Source organism: Syngnathus leptorhynchus, chromosome 6 (assembly GCF_054491065.1).
Source record: "Syngnathus leptorhynchus isolate UIUO chromosome 6, UIUO_Slep, whole genome shotgun sequence".
NCBI classification, from domain to species: Eukaryota; Metazoa; Chordata; class Actinopteri; order Syngnathiformes; family Syngnathidae; genus Syngnathus; species Syngnathus leptorhynchus.
In genome coordinates this window covers 4,311,343-4,333,819 of record NC_141200.1, presented here as the reverse complement: position 1 = coordinate 4,333,819, position 22,477 = coordinate 4,311,343, and the positions used below count along the sequence as shown (strand labels likewise).

General features: G+C 43.5%; 3 protein-coding genes across 5 annotated transcripts; 2 read left to right on the top strand and 1 right to left on the bottom strand.

Annotated features, from left to right (window-relative positions):
* The first annotated feature begins 3 nt into the window (after positions 1 to 3).
* lactb (lactamase, beta) lies at positions 4 to 4,402 on the top strand. 3 transcript variants are annotated; one of them, XM_085915256.1, is made up of 7 exons: positions 4 to 476; positions 580 to 646; positions 1,009 to 1,199; positions 1,270 to 1,561; positions 1,629 to 1,794; positions 1,948 to 2,466; positions 4,318 to 4,402. In XM_085915256.1, the coding sequence occupies exons 1-7, from the start codon at positions 138 to 140 to the stop codon at positions 4,346 to 4,348; spliced, it is 1,605 nt and encodes a 534-aa protein (XP_085771382.1). In that variant the 5' UTR covers positions 4 to 137; the 3' UTR covers positions 4,349 to 4,402. The 3 variants fall into 3 exon arrangements, with proteins under 3 accessions (XP_085771382.1, XP_085771381.1, XP_085771383.1); XM_085915255.1 differs by having other exon boundaries at positions 4 to 488; XM_085915257.1 differs by lacking the exon at positions 4,318 to 4,402 and having other exon boundaries at positions 1,948 to 3,413.
* On the bottom strand, positions 3,001 to 4,679 carry nrg4 (neuregulin 4). Its single transcript, XM_085915258.1, has 5 exons — positions 4,599 to 4,679; positions 4,277 to 4,340; positions 4,105 to 4,198; positions 3,876 to 4,028; positions 3,001 to 3,792 (listed from the first exon to the last, which is right to left on the bottom strand). Exons 2-5 carry the CDS (start codon positions 4,284 to 4,286, stop codon positions 3,723 to 3,725), a joined length of 327 nt encoding a protein of 108 aa, XP_085771384.1. The 5' UTR covers positions 4,287 to 4,340; positions 4,599 to 4,679; the 3' UTR covers positions 3,001 to 3,722.
* A 2,127-nt stretch (positions 4,680 to 6,806) lies between these two features.
* tmem266 (transmembrane protein 266) lies at positions 6,807 to 22,477 on the top strand. Its single transcript, XM_085913853.1, has 11 exons — positions 6,807 to 6,980; positions 8,356 to 8,454; positions 11,222 to 11,410; positions 16,108 to 16,262; positions 17,446 to 17,519; positions 18,115 to 18,171; positions 18,287 to 18,425; positions 19,084 to 19,199; positions 19,506 to 19,698; positions 20,209 to 20,271; positions 20,347 to 22,477. Exons 2-11 carry the CDS (start codon positions 8,441 to 8,443, stop codon positions 20,952 to 20,954), a joined length of 1,608 nt encoding a protein of 535 aa, XP_085769979.1. The 5' UTR covers positions 6,807 to 6,980; positions 8,356 to 8,440; the 3' UTR covers positions 20,955 to 22,477.

The following is a 22,477-nucleotide window of genomic DNA, read 5'->3' as shown; positions in this document are numbered from 1 at the left end:
CGCTCGATGTTTTCTGTATCGGTAATTGATTCATCAGGTCTGGCTTCCCCTGACAAACCGGAAGTAAGTTTTACAAGCTTTTGCCCCTCACCGTAGGAAGTGTTTTCACCAAGAAAAAAACACTTTATCCCTTTAAAATGTACCGTTTATTGATGCCACATACTTTATACGCAAAATTTAAGCCTTTGCCTATGCGGGTGACAACTCTATGGCTCCCACGAGCCGCCGGGCGAGCTGGGCCGCCCGGAAAGAGGAGTGTTTTTACCCAAAGGCGATGCTACGCGAGGGAATCCACCACGAAAAACGTTTCCATGGTGTGGATCTGTGGAGCTGGTGTGGGGCTTGCTTTGGTGTTTGGACTGAAATATCACGCGGGGGCAGACAAAGGTTCGTGTGAAAATACATGGACGGATTGTCAGAATCATCGATATGACGCTGCAATCAAAGGGAGTCGAGTTTTGGTGGAGCGAATACAGGTAGGCACGCAGGTATGCAGACAGGAATGTGGTTGTCAACAGGTTCCTCCTGTCTGGCTCTATTGCTGCACTTCTGTCAGTTGACTGTGTTTTCTCTTGCCAGAGTGAGGTCGGAGCTCCAGGCCTGGTGGTGGCGGTGTCGGTAGATGGCGTTCCTGTCTGGTGTGAAGGTTCGAGCGTCATGGATGCATGTGCAAAACTGGTATCGGGGTGTAATTGAAAGAAAATGACGATTAAAGTCCCCAAAATATTACATTTTGGTGGTTGTGGACAAGATTTTTACATTAATTGATAGCAGTTTTTTACATGATCAAGCTTTTTCTGTATTGAGCTATTATGGAGGGGGAAAAGCTTAATATACATTAAACACAAATAAAATATTATCATTATCGTTGATTTGTGCAATTTTGTATATATTGTTTTTCAATTAATCAGTTATCGGAATTGTTATACGCTTGGGCCCGACTTCTTTATTTACCTTTACACTGTGTCTGTTATAATTTTCGATTGACATGTGCTCGATGGACTTTAGGGGTCGGTTATGCTGATTTGGAGAATCGTCTACCATGTGGCCCGGAAACCGTGATGCGAATCGCCAGTATCAGCAAGTCGCTCACGTCTGCGGCTGCTGCGCGTCTCTGTGAGGAAGGGAAACTCGATCTCGATGCGCCTGTCCAGAAATATGTACCAGAGTTTCCTCCGAAAACGTTTGATGGACAAAACGTGTGCTACCTCGACTCACACAAATCCATTTTTTTAATCTTCTGCATTCTAACCCGCTCTCTCTTTTCAGGTGATCGTAACACCTCGTATGATTCTCTCCCACCTCAGCGGGATTCGGCATTACGAGAAGGACCCAAATAAAGTGAGGGAGGAAATGGAGAAAGCCAAGCGGCTTCTGAAGCCGTCAATGAAGGAGGATATAAATCAAAATAAAGGTGAGCCCAATAAGCAATCCAAAGAAGCTTCCCAGACCAAGAAGAAAAAAGAGTTTGAGCATGAGGAATACTACTTGATGGAAAAATTTGAAAGTGTCACTCAAGCGTTGGACCTCTTTAAGAACGACCCGCTCATTTTCAAACCAGGTAAAGCACACTTCCTCGTTGCTTCGTTATTTTCGGTAAATTGAACACTTGACTCCTCGTCCTGCAGGCACAACATTCTTGTACTCGACCCACGCCTACACACTCCTCAGTGCAGTTATGGAGCAAGCTGCGGGCCAGCCCTTCCTGGATGTCATGACTAACCTCTTCCGGGAACTTGGAATGCTCAATACGGTGCCCGATCAAAATGAACCCATCATTTACCATCGCTCCAGGTCGGATGCACCATATCAGAATTGTGCACTTCTCAACCAGACATATGACACAAATGCTATTGTAAATATAGACCATATATGTCTAAATGCATTTTTTTTGTATCTTAATATTCTCAATATTGTCTCGCTTTTTGGCTTTCCTGTCCTCCACAGGTATTATCATCTGAACAAGCGAGGCCGGGTGGTAAACTGCCCGTACGTAGACAACTCGTACAAGTGGGCGGGCGGCGGCTTTCTTTCCACGGTGGGGGACCTGCTGCTCTTTGGTAACGTTCTACTCTACAGCTATCAAATGGCTCACATTAAGGACACTGAAGGGCTGCTGCCCGGTTTCCTCAAACCCCAAACCGCTGTGGAACTTTGGACGGCGGTGGACAGGACGGAGGCCAGTTGGGACAAGGACGGACGATACGGTCAAGGCTGGCTGGTGGTGGACAAAGAGCAGAAATGCGGGCAGTGCAGGAAGCGCAGGCACTATGTGTCGCACACAGGGGGCGCTGTGGGGGCAAGTAGTGTCCTGTTGGTGTTGCCCAGCGAGGAGATCGAGCAGCGACGAGGACAGAAGGTCCTCCCGCAGGGCGTAGTGGTCAGCATTATCACCAACATGCAGTCTGTGGGACTCAACAGCACAGCCCTGAAAATTGCACACCAGTTTGACAAAGCCAGAAGCGCGTAAGTTGTTTTCAGAAAACGGGACTCTTTTGACTTTTCATATGACTTTGAGGGTGTTATTAAAAATAAAATCTTATTTTTATAGGATATAAAAAAACTGCACTATACAAATTCCTGATTGTATTTAATATCAAACAGAAGTCAATGTAAATGTGAGATTTGGCTTTACAGAAAAAAATCTTTCTTAATATGCGCTAAGAAGGAAGCATTACCAAACTTTTATTCCATAAACATTTTTCAAATATTGCTTTCCTAATGACTGTTGCAGTAGATTTCACATTTGATAAACTTTTATTATTCCATAAATTTGTTGCCCTCCTTGAGTGTTTAGTTTTGAGGAATCATGAAAACGTTTCCATTTTAGTCCACTAGGTGGTGGTCATCACTAGAAATTCCAGCAACTTTGTCAGTGTATAAAAAAATAGCTGAAGACTTCTTTTTTACTATCAATTCACCTTGTTTTATAGTTGTCCAATTCGAGTGTCAAAAACGAAAGTATACTTTTGCCTCACACCAAAAATCACACAAAAGTCAGATTATTTCAAATTGTTTGTATTTACAAAATCACTGCCATTTACCCCTCAATTTACACAAAAGTTCTTTTCATCCAGCATCACACATACAACAGGTTGAAAATGTACATAGTATGTTTTAATATGCACAACAACGCTTTCGACTATTTTTAGTCAAAGCCCATAGATTGAAATGTGATACATTTGTAGTCCAGTGAATAGAAACATTTGGGTTAGTGTCACCACAGGGGGGCGTAGTGGGGAAAAATATGACTTGGACAACGTAGTATAGCTCTGGCTACTCATTACAACACGGCAAACTTAATTAAATAAAATAAGTGAATGTTTTGTACATCAGAAATTTGCATTTAGCCTTTACAAAAACAGACTTAGCATCAAACAAAGTCTCGAGCACCATTCACAGCAGTTAACTACTTTGACATTTCTATGACAGTTAATAATGCTGTCAAAATTATTTTATTACTCTAAATAAAGTTTTTATAGTGGCCCAAGTTTGACCCTCAAATATATTAATTTATCAGAGTATAACATGAGTCTAAATCTAAACAAAATGGAACGTCTCAGAACTGATTTTTGCACGACCTTAGGGTTGGCCTATCTAGCTCCAACAGGTATTTTCCTCATGCGTGAAGAGATGCTGAAGTCATTGTTTCCACAATAAGCGACATTCCAAACTATCTCACCACGTGGCTGTTGTCAGAGTACATCAACCTGGTGGAGTTGTCAGATTCTTGGTTGGACTTTCCAATACTCTATGTGACTCTGCTTCTTCTGTCGTTTGGCTTTCAGCATCCTAAACACAAGTTACATCAAGAGTTGAGACCTTACAAGTTTTTTTTTTTCAAAATGCCTTCCTTTCATCACGTGTTTACTTACTTATAGGTAAAGTAGATGATAACGGAAAAGACCACTAAGATGAGGAGTCCGACAAGGACCAGCGCTACGATTAAACCCGCCTGCTCCTTGTCGGTGGATCCGAGAAGCAGTTGGAACTGCTCGCATCGACTTCCTTTGTAGTAGTTGTTGCACCTAAACGTCACAGTTGCTCACTCGGGATGCCGTCCAAACATAATGCGTCAACGTTGTGTGTGTTTATGTGACTTACACACAGGAAAGTGTTTCCATGGAGGGAAGTTTATAGCATGTGCCTCCATTCATGCAATAGGCAGCATCCTCCCCATCACATGGCACTCCATGTTCTGTACAGACAAAGCAACTCGTGTCGAATGGTTGCTCTATCAAAAGGAATTATTTTTAAATCGACTTTTATTTCTTACCTGCCATCATCTGGAAGACTGATTTTTTTTTTCTTTTTTAGGTGGAAGGTTACCTCGAGGTTACCTAGTTAAAAGCGTAGGTGAATCAAAGGAGAACAGAAATTACAAGGAGGCTTACAATTGATCCCTGTGGAACACCTTCCGAAATAAAAAATCAACTATTTGTCAACTTCAACGACTCGAACTGCTTCCAATGCGATAGTAGCCTTACAAAAACATCTCACGATAACTTTGTCTTGACTAGTTTTTCATTTTTATTCTACGTATATACAAATGCCAGGAAAATTTGCCAAGTTATAAAATATCTAAGCGTTGTCCTTACCTGCCTGTGAAATCCCAACTTTTAGTAGCTACCGTGACTTCCCAATGTGACTCATAGTACTGTGTTGCTTTCACCTAGACCTTTAAGGACAGGTGTGATGTGGGCGTGCTCCTGCCTCCTTGAAATATGTTGCGAATGCAGTTTGTCCACATTGCCTGTGAAAATGGCGATACTGGCTCACTGGAGGCCCGTTTGTCAGCTTGTCTGTCAGGTCAGCAGTGGCATCGCAGCAGCCTCTGGCCATCACTGAGATTGATGATGGTGATGGTGATGGTGGCCTGAGCATGATCACATGTCACGCCGACTGAAAAGAAGGCTCACCGCTGTGCCGTCACAGGCTCGGAATGGGTGAGGCAACATTTGTGCTTGTCTGCGTGGGGCGACAAAAATGAATGGTAGGCATGTCGAGAAGGCATGAATGGAATCGTGGGAACTGGCGTCAAGGCGTACGGACTGCTTCCTTCAAAGATGTTATTAGTGTTTTGTGTTTGGGACCGTTAGTTGACTCATCAACTGGCAAGTCTTCGTCATTGTTTCGCAGCTTTCTTAATGAGGAAAGTGTGTCACTGTGCAGGTTTGGCGGCGGGAGGCCCCAGTCTTGAAAGATTGTTGATGTCACCAATATAATTAATGAATTGTTGTGTGCCAACTCCAAAAGAAGTCACTAGCTTGTAGGCTAGTTTCACTTGAGTTTTTCCAGTATCGCTTAAATTATTTTGATGACTGTGAGATAAAATGTCATTTATTTTATACATGTATATTTTCACATTTATGGATAAGTTGCTTTTTATTTATTTATCGTTTGAGAAATTCTGTGTTTTTAGGGCAGTGTTTAAGATCTCGACAGGGTTCAGAATTGTACATTTTTCTTACTTACTTACTTTTGATAAAATTGTGCCACGTTTCTTTTTTCAAAGTCATTAGGGCAGTTAACATGTTGACCTATTATTGACCTTTAGAGAGCAGCATTGCAAAAAGCATAGCGATGACCCGATGGAATCCATTCCAGCCACCGGAAGCTTCATGTTTTTGTCACTTGTAAGTATCCGAAAGATCCTAAATGAATAAGCGTTGATGTTTCACTGTTACAGTTCATCTCTTAATTGAACACACATGATGCATCAACACATATAGACAGACAATATAAACAATACACATATATATTCATAAAAACGACTGATATGGTCTTTATACAAAATGTCATTTGAAAAAGCAACAAAACAGGTCTGGAATGAGATTAGCAACCTCAGAAAAATCTGCAATATTTAAACGTACCGCTAGGGGCGCCAATTCTTTAACACCAATATAGGCAACAACAAAAAATACATAGTTGGGCATTTTTCTACTAAACAATCAACTTCTTACAGATTGGGGTTTATTTTATTCGTATTTCAAATCTCAATCTAATGATATTCTCTATTTTGATATACAGGTGGTTTGAATTTTCTGTAACAGCTTATCATGTTGGTAGTACATAATAAGCCAACAAATTACCATTGTTGTTGCTTTGTTTGCGCTTTTTTGTGCTGTACTGTCATCAAATATTGCTGACAGCCGCATTGAATATCATTTTTTTGGGACCCATATTAAATTAGAACAAAACAAAGGTTCACTATGGAAATGCAAAGATGGGTTGCCCCCCCCCCCCACACACACACACACACTTCCCCCCCCCCTTTTTCCCCCTTTGGCGTGTGTCTTGTTATCGCGAGGAAGCTGAAGGAAGTGAAAAGAAGTGTTATTTATTTATTTTGATTCTTTTTTTTTTTAGGTCGACGCTTCCCGAGTGCTGTAAGTAACGCTCATTGTGGCTTCTGTCCGCGAATGCAGCTCATTTGTATGATTCTCTAATTGATTGTATTTTTTTTTTTTTAATTCTCCATTTGTTATCCTTTTTTTTTTTCTCCCCCACATTTGTGCTGCCACGACCTTGTTTCCTCGTCGACGTCGTCACTCGCTGGACTCCCGCTTTCAGCATTTGGACAGCTCTCGTTTGTCAGCCTCTTCGTCCACATGGAGCCCCCGGTGTGATCGCGTGGAGGAGGTGGAACCCCCTCCCCTCCCACATCCCCCCCCCCCCCAAAAAAATCTTCACGAGCCACCCTCCCACGATGGGACCGTCTCCCTGGACTCGGTGACGGCGTCGCCCGCTGCCGAAGCATGGTGCCCTCGCGCCGGAGGAGGAGGTCTATTTGTGGCGCTGTGTCCCCGGAAAGGCGACGCTGGTGCTCGGCGGATTTGTCAGCCCACTCAAGCCAAGATCCGAGCTCCTCTCATTGTGATCTTCATCATCGGCGAGAAGGGAGATGTGGCCGTCGTCACTGCGAGGGCAAATGAGTCACGACCACTCTTTCCACTATGTAGAGCAAGGCAACGCGGGAGGTTAGTGTGATTTTATTTTGCTTCCTTTATTCCTTCCTTGCGTTGGTTTAATATTGAAGAAGAAGAAGAAGAACCCCACCGAGGGGCCTCCGAGCACAATTTTTTTGTCGGCCTCGCTTGACATGATTGCAAATGCATCTTGATGAGGATGAGCCTTGTGCAGAAATAGACCAAGGCTCGTTGGCTGGAAACTAGATGGTGAATACATGGCAGCCTTTTGACAAGCATCTCCGTGACGGAGCCCTTCTAGGAATGATTGGAAACCAGGGTAGAAAAAAAGGTGAAAGTTGTCTGCTTATAATAATATCCCCCAACAAGCCCAGTAAATCACCTTGAGGATGAATTGCATGCAAGTGACAATAGAGTGGAACCAAATTAGGAACTTAGCATTTAAAAGAAATAAGACAATTGAATAACCCAATATAGGTAAGTGATGTATCATTATGGAAGAAAGGTGTAGGAAATGCATTTTAGCTGTGTTCTTATGGATTAAATGTTACACATCTGCCAGAACGGTGTCCTAGTGGAGACCTAGTTGAGTTTGCAAGGTTTTCTAAGGCTTCTTTGGTTTCCTCACACATGTTAAGTTTGTGAGGACTCTAAATTGTCCATAGTTGTAAATGCTTGTTTTTCTGCTGCTTTGCAAATTCCTCCTTACCCAGTTGGGATAGGCTCCAAGAAATAACATTGACAAGGAAATGTTATTAAGAATCTGCACCTTTTTTGTACATTGTTAAAAACTGCTGGGTTAAAAATAACCCTAGGTGGGTTTAAAATAACCCTGGCGGTTTTAAGGGTGTAGCTACTTAGTGCTATTAAAAAAAATAAAAATCTGATGAGTTCCTTTTTTGGGCTTTGTATGGAAACAATAAATGCTTCTCGATCATTATTTATAGTGTTGTGAAAGATGCCAAATTTGGACTGGCTGTACCAAACGTCTTATTCTTAGCAACCAGTAGTTCATCTTGCATTTTATTTCTCAAGTTGTTGCAAGTTTAAGCAACAAGGTTGGGGACTCTTCCATTCAAGGCGGCTCGTCACGTAACTTGACTTGAATGGTCTTCTGTCCCGCAGCACAAGGGGGCTAGCTAGCATCCCTCGGTACTTGCTATGCAAGAGGTGTGGTGTTCCTCAGCCCCACAGATTCACAGAGCGGAGCGTATATTAAGGGAGATTTAAAATCCATTACAGTTTAGTGCTCCCTGGGAAAATAGTTAAACAGAGCATCGGCAGAGGTGAGAAGAAGAAGAAGGCGCCACCGCCAAGAATAAAATGCAAAGTGTCAGATCCCAAAACTTTTGCTTGTGCTGGATCCAAATATTGTACTATACTTCATATTTGAATGTATACTATTCGTTTTCTCTATTTTCCAAAGGGAGCCGAGCCAGGTCACGATTGCTGTGCCTGTGATTTCACACCTGGCTTGATTTAGCGTGACCATCCGTCGGAAGCCTTTCGACATGAGCAACCACCAGTAAGTAGCCCCCGCCGCATCTTTTTTATTCTGAGAGGCTGTGAAATCCCCAATCTCTATTGATGAACACGCCGTCTCGTGCGAAAGGGCGTCTCCGTCTCGGTCGGGTCATGATTAGCTCTGCATATTTTCCCGTGAGGGCTCGTGAACAAGGGGCAGCGGGGCCTCATCTACAGTACAACAATCATCTCCTGTCTGCTGGCACCTCTTAGCATTCATGAGGGATGCTCACTTGTCATCTTCTCTTATTAATAATTACTCCTTGTGTGTGTGTGTGTGTGTGTGGTCCCGCAGACAAGCCCCGCATTCTGATGACAACCGTGCTCGGGGAGGCGGTGGAACCGAGTCGAGGGCTGGGGGGAGGTGAATCTAAATTGGGTTCAGTCAGCTGTGTTCTCCGGTTAAAGGCGCAGGGTGCTTGGAACGCTCGCGACGTCAGTATTGTGGCCAATCGTGCTTAAGTAGATAATAGCGGAAAGGCGATGACTGCTTGTGAGCGGGATTGGGGCAAGCCCGCGGCCGCTAAGTGAGGCGGGCGGGCGGCACATGGGAAACGCTTTGTGTTGACAAAGGTTTGGGGAGTTCTTTTCACACTGATTCGCTTTGACAGGATGCCCCTCGCACGGGAGCAGCGCTGTTGTGGCGTGAGAGGTTTTGGCATTGAGGTTAGCTCGGGAAATTTTTGGGGAAATGATGGAGCTTTGGTCATTTTGTCTCTAACATTCACCATGAAATCATTTATAGATGTAATTTGAGTTTGAATTTAAGGTTTTACACACCAAAAATATTTGGCATTCAGGGAATACAGGAGTTTTTTTTTTAATGCAGAATACCTCTATTTGAATGGATTTCTATCTATTTTTGTTTGTTTGATTGGAAAGTGAGATACCATTTTTTTAGACTGATACCAACCCTTGAGTAGTTACCGATACCAAGTACCGATACCATTTGTACTTTTGATACATAAATTTAAAAAAAAAACAATGACACAATTATAAAAAAGACCAATTAGCCAAATTTCAATAATCTTTTTTAAAAATTGGATACTTACAAAAATTGGATCATATTGAACGTCTTTTATTCCTTGATCGTAAAAATGATGAGGGGGTGAAACCCAAATAACAAACCAATAATAAAATGTACTTTACGTGTCCATGTCCAGATTAGTTGGCCATTGTCTCACAGCTGCTGTTGACCTGTTCTCAGAGTAAAAGTCATTTTTCATGTCAGTCTATGGAGAAAACTACACTTAGATCGCCATTGTACTTTGGTTAACGATAAATTGCGTCGAGAGTACAGGTCAGGGCAACAATGCTGTGATCCTGCAAATAATGTACTCGGTGTCAGGAGCTGGTGTCTGAGCTACTGCCGGCGAGTGCGGCCTGTCCCCGTGTAATTGATTTGGCACATTTGTCTTGGTTTGCTGATGATATCAAGACAGTGAATTGCTGCGCTTCAAGCAGCAGCCAAGTGTCTGGATACAAACTTATTGGGCAAAGTGGCCCACTTCCAGACAGCCGGTTGGAAATACGGCCATTCTTAGCACTCGGTAACAATGACACGGATGGTGTTTTTGAATCAAAAGTTAAAAAAAAAAAAAGAGCAGATGTCTGAAAACAATACGTGGATGACTTCTGTAAATGGATGATCTTAATTGGCAAAAAAATAATAATAATAAAGAAAAAGGATCGATCCTTGATCAAATCCACCAAAAACGCGCCACAACTTTGACCACCTGGTCTCGACTCAAAAGTAAAAAAAGGAAAGAAAAAAATGACACAAAATACACCAATTAAGTTGCACTTCTCTTTCAAACACCATGTGAAAACTAATAAACCTGATGCACACTTACCAAATTGTTTACACAGCTTTTTGGACAGCGTCCTTGTCGTGCTTACTGCTATCACATACAATTTGTCCAATCTCCTAACTGGCGCGGTTAAAGAGAAGCCAAGTGTTGAGATGTGAAGTCGTGTCTCTTCCCCGTGCACGATGGCAAGCAGCCACTCTGCTGGGCTTCGGTCATAATGGCTGCTGGCCCGCTCTCTGATTGGCCGGAAATGCGGTTTTGATGCGCTAAACGGTTTGTCTGTCATGACTGATTAGTGTCCTGGTTGCCGGTGGCTTGAGGTGCCGAGTATATGCACCATACTGTTTGTGTTATTTAACAGAATATTTTTTTTTTAGAACCGGGTTGTAATAACAGCTTGTGTTGCAAAGTCAAACAGCACCATTGTAGTATTTCAAGTAAATATTTTTCAAAGGAGTCCATGAAAGCGCTTCTCATCTGGAATCAGGTCAAGCAAATAGACAGAAAACTATTTTTCTGCTTACGTTGACATTTAACAGGAAAGTGGTTCTGCTCAAGCTAGCACAGAAACCATCTTGGTCTATTGAAGTTATTCACATTCGGGCCTCACTTGGACCACCGCCAAGCCACGTCAGACCCCCGTTGTAGGGTGACTTCTCCTTGTTCCCCATTGGCTCAGCTTGTCCCGTCACAAACCCTCCCTGCGTATTTAAATTTCAAGACTTGCTTGGCAGATAAAATGACAGCTGACCTTCCGAAGAACAGGTGGTGTGCAAAGACAACTTGTGTGCCATCGAATGTCAAAAGATGAGCAAAAAAAAAAAAGGCTTTCGTTGCATCCGATGGCACATGAGGATATTTATGTACCCGATATAGGTTGAAATTTACGACCCCACCCCCCTTGCTGTCTCCTCCGGCGACTCGTAACGCTGCTCTTGTGGTGTGCTCGTACGACAGGGCCCCTCCTCAAGCTGCCTCCTCCGAGCTGGAGGTGATCTCACAGCAGGTGGAGGAGGAAAACCAGCGCGTGGCCCCGGTTCAGCTGCTGAGCTTCACCTACAAAGACTTGCCTTTGGCCGCCCTGGATGTATCTCTGGCAGGATCTCAGCTCATCTCCAACCCGGATGAAGAGGACAACAGAGAGGGGTATGTCTTGAAATGTCACATGAATTAAAAAAAAAAAAAAAAAGAAAGATTTTTATTTTCTTTAATCAAAGCAATGACCCTTAAAAATAGATGCAAAGGTTCAGGGGACTTTATTCATCAACACTTCTATGCTAGTTCCGATTTAAAATCCTCAAAACAAAACATCTCACGTGATGTCATAGCCCACAGCTCAAGAGTTGCTTGTGAGCTCCACTTTGATTATTTTTTTTTTCCCTCCACTGTCGGATCAGAGATCACACAGAAGCGGTAAATGAGCTAGATTAATCATTATAATCAGATCTCGCTCTCACTAATTTGTATGGCCAAAAGCCCCAAATGTAATCACACAATGACTGATGTTGCCACCCCAATTATCAAAAATTCGAGTAATACGGTGGCCTGTTGTTGCCTTAATGTATGCTATATCCTTAATGAGACGGGATTGGCTATAATCTATCCCGCCGTCACGCTCTCCATTACTGCTTATTGCATCCTTATCGGCACATTTCATGTCAGAGTCCGAATTTGCATTTGTTTATTATTGTCATTATATCAGATAGCCATTTGCTGGCTGCTTCCATTTCCGCTGAGCGAGGTTTCCATTCTCAATGTCGATATGTGTCACAAAGCAGAGATGTTAGTGACAAACTGGAACTGGGCCCTGTGGCGTTTCCTTTTCTGTCCTTGAGGTCAGGTTTGTGTTTTCTTATCACAATTATCGCCGTGCTATTGGCTCGCTCCAAGATACGCCTTTCCTGGGGCCAGTGTCAAAACCATTTTGGAGTCAAAATCTGTCATCTCATCATCTAAGCATTGGCGGCGCTAGAGGGGGGGTCACGGGGGCACTGGCCCAACCTGAAATATGCTTGGATCCCCCTTGGAGCCCTGAGATAATTGACTTTTGGGTATTTCTTTAATTTTCTTGGAATTTTTTTCAACATTTTCACTTGTCCCTCATAGGAAACAGCTGATGAATATTTATCAGCATTTTCTGATGAATTTTGAGGGTCTGTTAAAAAAAGAAAACAATTGTGGACCCCTTTAAGATACAAAGAAAAATACACAAAGTGTGAAATCTGGTTAGCATTTACAGGAGATGTTTTCCTTAACATATCTGTAATTGGAACTCACAGTGAGTATAAAAAGTCAACACACCCCTGTTCAAATGCAAGCTTTTTTGTGATATACAACCAAGGTAAAACATTAATTTGAACTGTAACCATCCCTCCAGGTAGCGTAGAGGAGAACAGTCGATATGATGTCGGATTACCCATGAACATTTCAGATTGACATTTCTGATTAGTAGAACAAAGTCTTGCGCACTTTCACATGCACACTGAGTGGAAAAAGACGGTCACTAGTTGTGGCAGCCTCATTGACGCATGCATTGCATCATAGGAATGACGCATTTCTTTACACAATGCCAGTGCAATAATGTGTTTGGGATTTCCATGACGCAATGTTTTCTGCTGTGATTTAAATTCCAGACATGCTTCTGGATCCAATTGATGACGATTTAAACATTGGTGAAAAAAAAAAAAAAAGGACACTTTTTGTTTTTGGTCACGTGAGGGAAAAATTCTTCTAAATGAAACGCTCCTATGTTGCTGAATGTGTTTTTATTTGAAGGCCTGGCTTGAATGATTTTGCTTTTGATTGTGGCTGCCCTTGGTTAGGAGTGGAAGAGCACTTTTAGTCTTGCGCAGCAGCTTCATCGGGAGATGTGGGCAACGGTGTGGGTGGTGGATGTTCTTGCCGACCACATGGGGCACTTGCAAATTCTGTGCGGTGGTGAGCTGGATGCAATTATTAATAGAATTTGGCTGCATGAAGGCTCAAGATTGTGATTTGACACAATCATTGTCTCGATTTATGTCAAGCAAGATTGCCGAATCTGAATACCTGGATAGTGATCATTATAATAGGAGTAAATAAGACCATAATAGGAGTTATAACCAATCTATTTCTAGATTAGTTTGGTGAATAATAGCATTCGGAGAGTGCGCGGTGTTTCTAAAGTTTACACACCCTTGTTCAAATGCCTTTTTTTTTTTTTGTGATGAAACAAGACCAAGTCTTGTCCTGAGTCTTGAGGAGCCACATCTCAGTTGGCTGCCCACAGCCGCAACAGCAGCATATGGCGTTGATCTCCAGGGGTCAGACGACGAGGTGTGAAGCACACAGCAATGACAGATGGTTCATAGGGGTCAAACTGCCACTTTGACTGGAGGAGAAAGCGATTGGAGAGCAGATAAAAGAATGGTAGCAAACAACCTTCACCCATATTTTCGTTTGTTTTCTTCATTCACACCACCAGCGGCTCCAAATTATCTTTTCATAATCTTAACAAAACAACTGCACTGGACTTGACGTCAGCGAAAGCCGAACAATCGGGAACATTCATTGTGATCCTTTTTCACTCCAGTCCTGTTGGTGGCAGTATTGTGCATTTGAAATGATAAACAGCCGGCCTTTTTTTTTTAATCACAACTTCATTTGTTGAAATAAATTCCCCTTCAATCACCTTATTTATTTATTTATTTATTTATTTATTTATTTATTTATTTATTTGTTTGTTTGTTTGTTTGTTTATTTATTTATTTATTTATTTATTTATTTATTTATTTATTTATTTATTTATTTATTTATTAACTGATTTATTTATTTATTTTCCCATCCTTTTATTCATTTTCTATTTATTTATTAATTATACTTTGCGTATGATGACATTCATGAAGACTGCAGGCAAGAGTAGTGCTCAACCAAGATAGTAAGTAGTGTGACTCATGGCCGCAATGCTATTTTCTTTTTTTTTTTGCACTAAGCACCGTCCATACCTGCTGCTGTGTTGATAGATGCCCGAAAAGAGAGTAGGATGTCGTTCTTCCTATTTCTCCCCCCACCAGCACCACCTTGACTCTATCTCCAACACTCAGAGGAACAATCCTCTTCATCAAGCTGTCCCTCCCGCTTGGCCCCATGTGCGACACAATAGATGACATTTGAGAGTGCCGGGTTCGAGGGTTTGTTAATATTCACAGACATGCAAAGTGCGAGATTGCTTTAGGTTGAGAGCGAGGAGCGATGGAGTGTCCGGGCGAAAAGCTATTTATCAAGGACAGCTTGTCTGCTGCTACACGCGTGCAGCCCGATCCATCTTCATTTGCTTGGAATCTGTGGCCCATTTCTCTGCATGGTGCAGACCAGTTCTTGGTTTGTCCTCAGCGGAGGATCTGTGGGAGAGCCGAGGGACAATTGTGCAAACTCTTGTTGAAAGTGCAAGGAAGCCAGTTTTTACATTAGCAAAACGAAATAAAAAAAAAAAAATGCTCAAAGCTGGGCCCTAATGTTTCACCCCCGAGTATGCGTCTGGATCTCGTCGTGCCGGTCCCCAATTAGTGCAATAATCCATATGTTAACTGTATTCATCAGCATGAATAAATAACAAAGTGTTGGCCATGCAGAAAAGTGTCGCTCGTTTGCTCACCGCCTCCCGGTGATGAATCACTTTGTGGGAAAATCTAATTGTCTGCGCCCCGGCGTGCCTCGCTCGTTTGCTGACCTACGTGGCTCTGTTGTAAATGCGCAATCAAGACATTCATCAGGAGTTCCGATCGATCATTTAGAGGCCTGCCAGACCCGTGCAACTCGGTCCTGATTATTATTTGGATTATTTATTTTTTTAGCCTTCGTTTTGCCCCCGATCGATAACTCCGGTGAGTTGATAGAGTGCTCCGTACTTATTAGCGCTTAATGAAACACACAGCAAGCCGACTTGAAGATCATTTAATGGAACGTATGCGTCACAGGACATGTGAGTGAAAGTTACCGATTTGCGGCTCTTTCCCATCACTCCCGCCTGAGGTCTTTATTCCATCTGGACGTTTTCCCCCAGCTGACGCGCCATCACGTCCATCTCGGCCCCGCTATTGATCGCCCTCATGATCTAATCCCCTCGCTTTGCCCTCCTGTCAGCTCACCTTACAACACACACACACATCTCCCCGTTGATGTCTTCATGAAGCAGCAGCAGCAACCTTTCCTCTCGCCATCCTTCCAGCATTATCTCCGTAGATTCCCGCCTATTTCATCCAAACCCGCCGTGACCCTGAGTGTTGCTTAAGTGACCCAAAAAAAAAACGGCCTTTACCACAGATTCAGCCTCACTCATGAATACTTCAGGTGCTCTGGTTCGAAGTGATTTGGCTAGAATTAAGTTTTGGGAGCTGGGAGTGATCCGTCATGGCCATGTTCCCTGCTTTCAGGCGGCGTTTCTTTACAGCTTTATGAAATTAATACATTTCCTGCCTGGGTTGAGTGAGAACGTCAGAATGAATTATTATTCCATTCCGGAGAGTGTGAGTTACATCGCACGCCATTTTGTCGCGCTCCTTCCATCTACTTCACTAATGCCCCTTAAATGTCTCATGGAGACATAAATGTTTTGTTTTTTCTTGTGCTCCTCCATAGCACACCAAAATTGTGTATTGATCCTTAGTAAAAAAAAAAAAAAAAATGCTGCTGGACTCAAATGTTGCTTCAAGATGGCCGCTATACTTTTAGCCAGCTGGTGGGATATTTGTCTTTTTTTTTTTTTTTCAGTTTAGGAATAAAAATGGTTCTTTGATTGTTGTTGACCTCTCTCATCGCCTCGCCCGTCAGAACCTAACATGGCGGCCATCACTTAACATTCCCAGGTCCAACTGGCTGAAGCCGTGCTGCGGGGGCCGGGCGGCTCTGTGGCAAGTGTGCCTGGCGTCGGCCGGCTTCAACTGCGTCTTGGTGGCTTGCGTGGTTCTGGCGGTGCTGCTGCTGACTCTGGAGCTACTCGTCGACACCAAACTGCTGCAGTGTGAGTAGACAGATGCCATTTTAGGAGTCCAGCTGTTGCTTTTAATTGACGAGCGTCCTCGCTTGTCTGCACCCGGAAACACAGTGTAGCGTGTCACCGCTGTGGCCAATGTGCAGTGAACAAGCTGCTAACTTTTCTGCCAAGTCATCAGTGCCATGATTAAAGTCAGTCATTACATCGTTTGTCATTTATCGAGTCACCGCCGAATTACAACCGCTGCACTAAAGCATAAAAGGCGAGTTTATTTGATATACGGTGTATTAAATGAATGGAAATGCCTTTAAAAAGATTCAAACCTTCCTCTGAAAACAACAAAATACATCGGAATATGGTTTTTTTGATCGGGAAAATCGCCCTTCGTAATATTGTACTTCATCAGACATACAGTTATTCAATTTAAAGAAGATATTGTCTGTCTACATGTGTTGCTTCGCCAGTAGTGCTATTGTTCATAAAAGTATAACGCCATGACTTTTGATGCTAATTGTTAGCACAGTTTCCATTATCTGTTAGCGTTAAGCTATTAGGGATATTCTCAAGTCACTTTTTTTTGTCTTATGTTAATTAATATGGACATATGTTGACATTTGTATATCACCTCAATGTTTTTGAAGGGGTCTGTGTAGTTAAGATAACATATGATTAGCACTTGGAAAACGTCCACAAAGACCAAAGGAAGTCGAGTCTTATGTCTTATTCATCTATGCACGTCCCCTATCTTTTAACTTTTAATGAGATGAGTGGTCCCACGTTGTTCAACATGATCCCAGGTGGGAAAGGATCGCCGTGATGTAATACGACAAATTTCATTGACACAATTGCAATTTTAATTTCTCGTAAGAGCGATCTGATTATGTATTGCCGGTACACTAGTTCACCTTCTCTGTCCTGACCTTAGGCATGAGATCAATCATGGTCTGGGCAAGGTAACAGCCCCATTAGCATTCCGCTGTTGATACACGTCGCCAAGCCGACGTCACCTTCATCCGCATCATCTGTCCTGGCGAAAGATGCTCTTGTTCATCATGAGCGCAAGGTCACATGACACGTAGCCAATGTCAATGTGTTTAATGCAGCCGATATACGTTTTATGAGCGCAATAAATACACACGTGTGTTCTTCGCTGGACCCGGATCATCTGTCTGTGTCACATGAGTCAAAGGTGTTTTCTTCTTCCCTGCAGTTAACAATGCATCCCAGTTTGCTGGCGTCATCCACTGGATCAGCCTGGCTATCCTGTCTGTGTTCTTCACCGAGGTCAGTTCCTAGCTCTGCTCACTCTTAATCATTTCAATATATTTTTTTTAATTGATTGGCTGATTTCATCCAAAATTTTATTCTGCTGAATCAGCATCGGGTTAAAAAAATCCATATTGGTTGGGCGTTAAATGCTACCTAATCTTTGAATTTAATTTAAAAAAATATATATTATTCATAAGATTGAAATTATATTATGTGTTAAGATTAGGACAATTTAAATGAGATTTACACTGAGGCTGTCAGAAATGTGCTGCCCACAATTCACAATACCGAAAGTGTATTTTTTCTTCTGGCTCCGCATAAGCACAGGGCTTCAAGTATTGATCACTGCTTCCTTCACAGCCAGGGACGTTTTTCTTCCTCCGACTTGACGAGCCCACTGCTAACATTACAATTCATTAGCGGGTTAGCCGCAAGGAATGAGCCCATGTGCACAGCAGCAGTAAATGCACCACCTCGCTCCTTTATTGGGACTGACGAGCCCGAATGCACTGCTCCCGGCATCCGCTATCCCGCAGTGGTTTAGTTAGGCTCTCCTTGTCGTCTCGCATCTTAGCGACAGTGTCACCTTCTCTCTGTCTCCATCTTCCAGACCGTTTTCAGGATTGTGGTCCTAGGGATATGGGATTACATCGAGAACAAAGTGGAGGTAAGATCCCGTGGGTGCTATTAGTCCCGCCTCAGGGACTCCTTTCACTGCAGTGTCATTGCCTCAATGTCACCGATCAGAGAGTGTTTCTTCTTCTTTTTTTTTTTCGCCTCAGGTGTTCGACGGAGCCATCATCGTCCTTTCGCTGGCCCCTATGGTGGCCTCCACCGTGGCCAACGGGCCTAGCAGCCCCTGGGACGCCATTGGTCTCATCATCACACTGCGCATCTGGAGGGTCAAAAGGGTCATTGACGGTAAGACTGACGTTTTGAAGTGTTCAAAAATTGCAAGATACGCCAGCGTGTACCAGCAGCCCACCACTGTGCTATGTGGCGGCCATGTTGGCAGGGGCAACTTTCCCGTTAATTAACAATGCACGGACATGAAAAATAAGTCGAAATTTGCTTATTAATAAACCGATTTTAATTAGGTAAATTTTTTTCGTTGATGCTAAAACGTGTACTATCAATTTACTTATTTAGTACTTATACAGCTCAAAGTCGTGCGTGTGAGCTTGTTGCCTCAATTGTCCCTTTCCTTGTTATTTTATTTATTTAACATGACTTATGGTATTATGCAGTCCTAATTAATGTGTTTTTGTTCCGCTGAGGCAGTCGCTAAGGGCAAACTGGTAAACCAATTACGGAGAGCAGAACACACTATTTGTTGGAAGTCATTGTTGGTTTAACAGCCTTGCTCCCCCTTGTGGTTTTCCAATTAGCTGCACAATGTTCGTTGTGGTGATGGCGGGTGAACCACATTCAAATTCATTTAAAACTAGGCTGGGCAGGTTTGATGCTGAATTGCCAAATGTTTTCTTTGTTTTTATTTACCTGAATATTTACAACAAACCAACATTTTTTTTAGAGACTTAAATAAATCTGAACATATTTCTGTCACGTCTCTTCTCAGCTTACGTGCTGCAGGTGAAGGTTGAGATGGAGCTGGAGATCCAGCAGTACGAGAAGGCAAAGGCGGTGAGAGAGGAGCAGCTCGACCGCCTCACTCAGATCTGTCAGGAACAGGCGGTAAGTGCTGGCAACGAGACTCAACTAGTAATGACGCTTTGTCACCACAAGAGGGCAATAAAGCACTGTGAAAACTATGTTCCATAATCACAAGGTGACATTTTCTCGCATCCTACTTCAGCAAGTAGATTACAGGCGATATAATAAACAGATGGAGGGCATTTTATTGATTAATTTTACATATTTTATATGGAAGTCAAATGTTTTTATACACTCTTTGCGGGAAGTGTCATCTGATTCTATTGGGATTTGTGCCTTGTACAACACAGACTGACGTGAAGAAATGAACTCAACACTCCTTTTCAGTTTGAAATCCGGCAGCTGAGGGCCCACCTGGCCCAGCAGGACCTGGATCTGGTGGCCGAGCGGGAAGCAGCCATGCAGATCCACCATATGTGGGGTAAACCGAGCAGCAGTTTCCATGAGGTGGACGGACTGGCCCCCGGGGTCTCCGATCATCACAGGCCGGCCAAAGTCAGAGAGCCCGGCGGGCCCTCAGGTAACCCCCGTCTGGAATAGGCGACTCCTTTGTCTCCTTTGGCTATCAGATAGCCAGCCGCAGAGCACAAGGCAACGTTCACGTGGTGTTTTCAGCGCTAAGTTGTGGCCTGGGTGCCTTGAGACCTGCCCGACAAATGATTGTTGATACAAGACAAGTGAACCTGAAAGTGAAGCTTGAAGAACTGTGATTTTTTTTATTTACTTCTCCAGATTCCCATTGAAAATATAACAAAAGGATTGAATGCCTTTATGGTTACTAAAAGCCTAACAAATACTAGCAGTAAGCAGCAAAACAATACTGTTGCTTTCTTCTGACACATCTCGAAGTCCACATCAATATTCTAGTGGCACACCGAACTGGACCGTAAAAGTGTCCAGCTTTGACAGGTCATAACTTAAGGTAAATTACGGTAACATAACAGCCCATGTCAAGGTCTGCAAACATTGAGAATAGTGCGGTATTTTTTTGGTTGAATTCTGAAGCGTCACACTTTCTTCCACTCTTCAGATCACCACGGCCAAGATGACATGAACAACTACATCAGTCAGTATTACAGCGAGCCGAGCAGTGGTGAGAATCCGCCACATCCTGTTCACTCCACCGTGCCGTTATCCGTGTAGTGGATCATTGTGGGATCTCCTGCAGATATGGGCATCCCCAACCCGGCCGCTCGCATCATCACCACGGCGGCCATCGACGTTCACTTGCCCAACAACCCCAGCCAGCTCCCGCCATCCTTGGTGAGCGCCGACGGCACGGCCAACAGCCGACTGCGGCGCACCAACAGCTCGGCCAGCGAAGCCTCGGCCACGACGGCGTCGCGCATCAGCAGCCGCACGGCGGGATCGTCGGCCGACTGCAGCTCCACCGTGCGCGAGGCGTCCACGTCCACCGACTACAGTGACCAGCGCTGCTACCCGCCGCCCTACAGCAGCCCCCTGGCCCCTCAGCCCAGGGGAAGTCCCAGCGCCGTGGTGCAGGAGCTGCTCTCCTCTCTGTCCGAGGACTCCTGTCTGAGCCAGAAGGGCCTAGACCCCGTCAACCTGAAACCGCCCAGTCCTACCGGTTCCACCAAAAACAGCCCCGAGCTGGAGAACAGGGTGAACATCTACAACAAGAGGAACCAGGAGAGCCGACTCAGCTCGCACGCCAAACCGTTCATCCAGCTGCAAAGAACTGAAGCTTTCCTGGAGGAGAAGTACAGAATGATGGAGCCTGCCGACGCACCCGTCCATCATCTGTCCGGAACCTAAAGTGATGGAAGAGAGCAGGAACGGGGACCTAAATCCAGTCCATCATCTGCCTTGGACGTAACGTGGTGAAAGAGACGAGGAACAAGATCCTCTTTTGATGCTCCATCTGTCGGAGATATGATAAACCTCAAAAGATGCTTGAATCCAACATGTTTGAGACAGAAGATGGTGGAAGAGAGCAGGAACGTTCATAAATGCTGCTGCCAATCATCTGTCTGAGTCAAGGTAGTGGCAAAGAGCAAAAACAGAAACCTCAAAAGATGCTCAAATCCATTATTTCTTCAAGACACTGAGCAGGTACAGGGACCTCAAAAGATGTTTGAAATCAACCTTTGTCTGAAACACGACAGAACCAGAAAAGGAACCTCCATTGATATACCATGCCATCATCTCTCCGAGACAAAAGATAGCATCAGATAGCAGGAATGAAACGATGTTCACATTCATCGTGTCTGGTACATAACATGGTACGAAAACCTGGTTCCCCCAAACCAGACGTGAGATGGTGGCCGAGAGCAGCAACAAGAACCTTGAAAGATGTTTGAGTCATCATTTGTCTTAGATGATAGTGACACAACAGGAACCGTGACCTCAAAAGATGATTGAATCCATCACCTGAGACATAATATGGTGAAGAGAGCAGGAACAGGAAACTTCATGCTGCCCCAATCACCTGTCTGGAACATGACATTGTAGAAGAGATCAGGAACGGGAAGATGACCAGATCCATCATCTGTCTGATACATTTGTTTGTGGAAGAGTATAAGAACAGGTTCTGTAATGGTTGTCCAAATCATCATGCATTTGACATTGTGGTGTAAGAGAGCAAGATAAGATACTCCAAAATATTCTGAAGCAAGGTAAGAAGCAGGAAGAGGAAGATTCATTGATTCTCCAGCCTATCATTTGACTTGTATAACGTGGATAACATGAAGCGCAAGAACGTCAACTTGCTTCACTTGCAAACGTGCACTGAAAATTGCTGGAGGATCGCTTTTCAGGAAACAACTCTCAAAGACAATTTTATGATCATTTGAAAAAAAAAACTTGGCCATGCTGAATGGACCTGAAAGTCTCTGCAAGCATGTCAGCTGTTTTATGAAAACAGCCAGAAACCAATTTGCCGCAACAACTGCAGGGTACAAGTGGAATCCATGTTGAGAGTTTCTAATCTTTGTCTTTCTATTTTAGCAATGTTTGTAACTGAAATTCCAAGAATGGTGTTTAAAAGAAAAAAAAACATTTTGCAATCTAACCGAGATCAGCTTGGTCACTGCTGAAATTTTAATATGTGCATCAATTGTATTACTGGCTTTTAAAGGTTGCGAAGATGTGTAAATATTTGCAAACGGGAGAAATTGTGTGTGTCTACGGAAAAAAAAAAAAAAAAAAGCTCATAGCATGAACCTTCTACATCGCACAGCGACTTTATTGTACGGTCAACAGACGTTTTCTATCGCGGTCATCCTGATACGTTGACACTACACACGGCAAACAATAAAGGGGAAAAAGAATATGCAAGT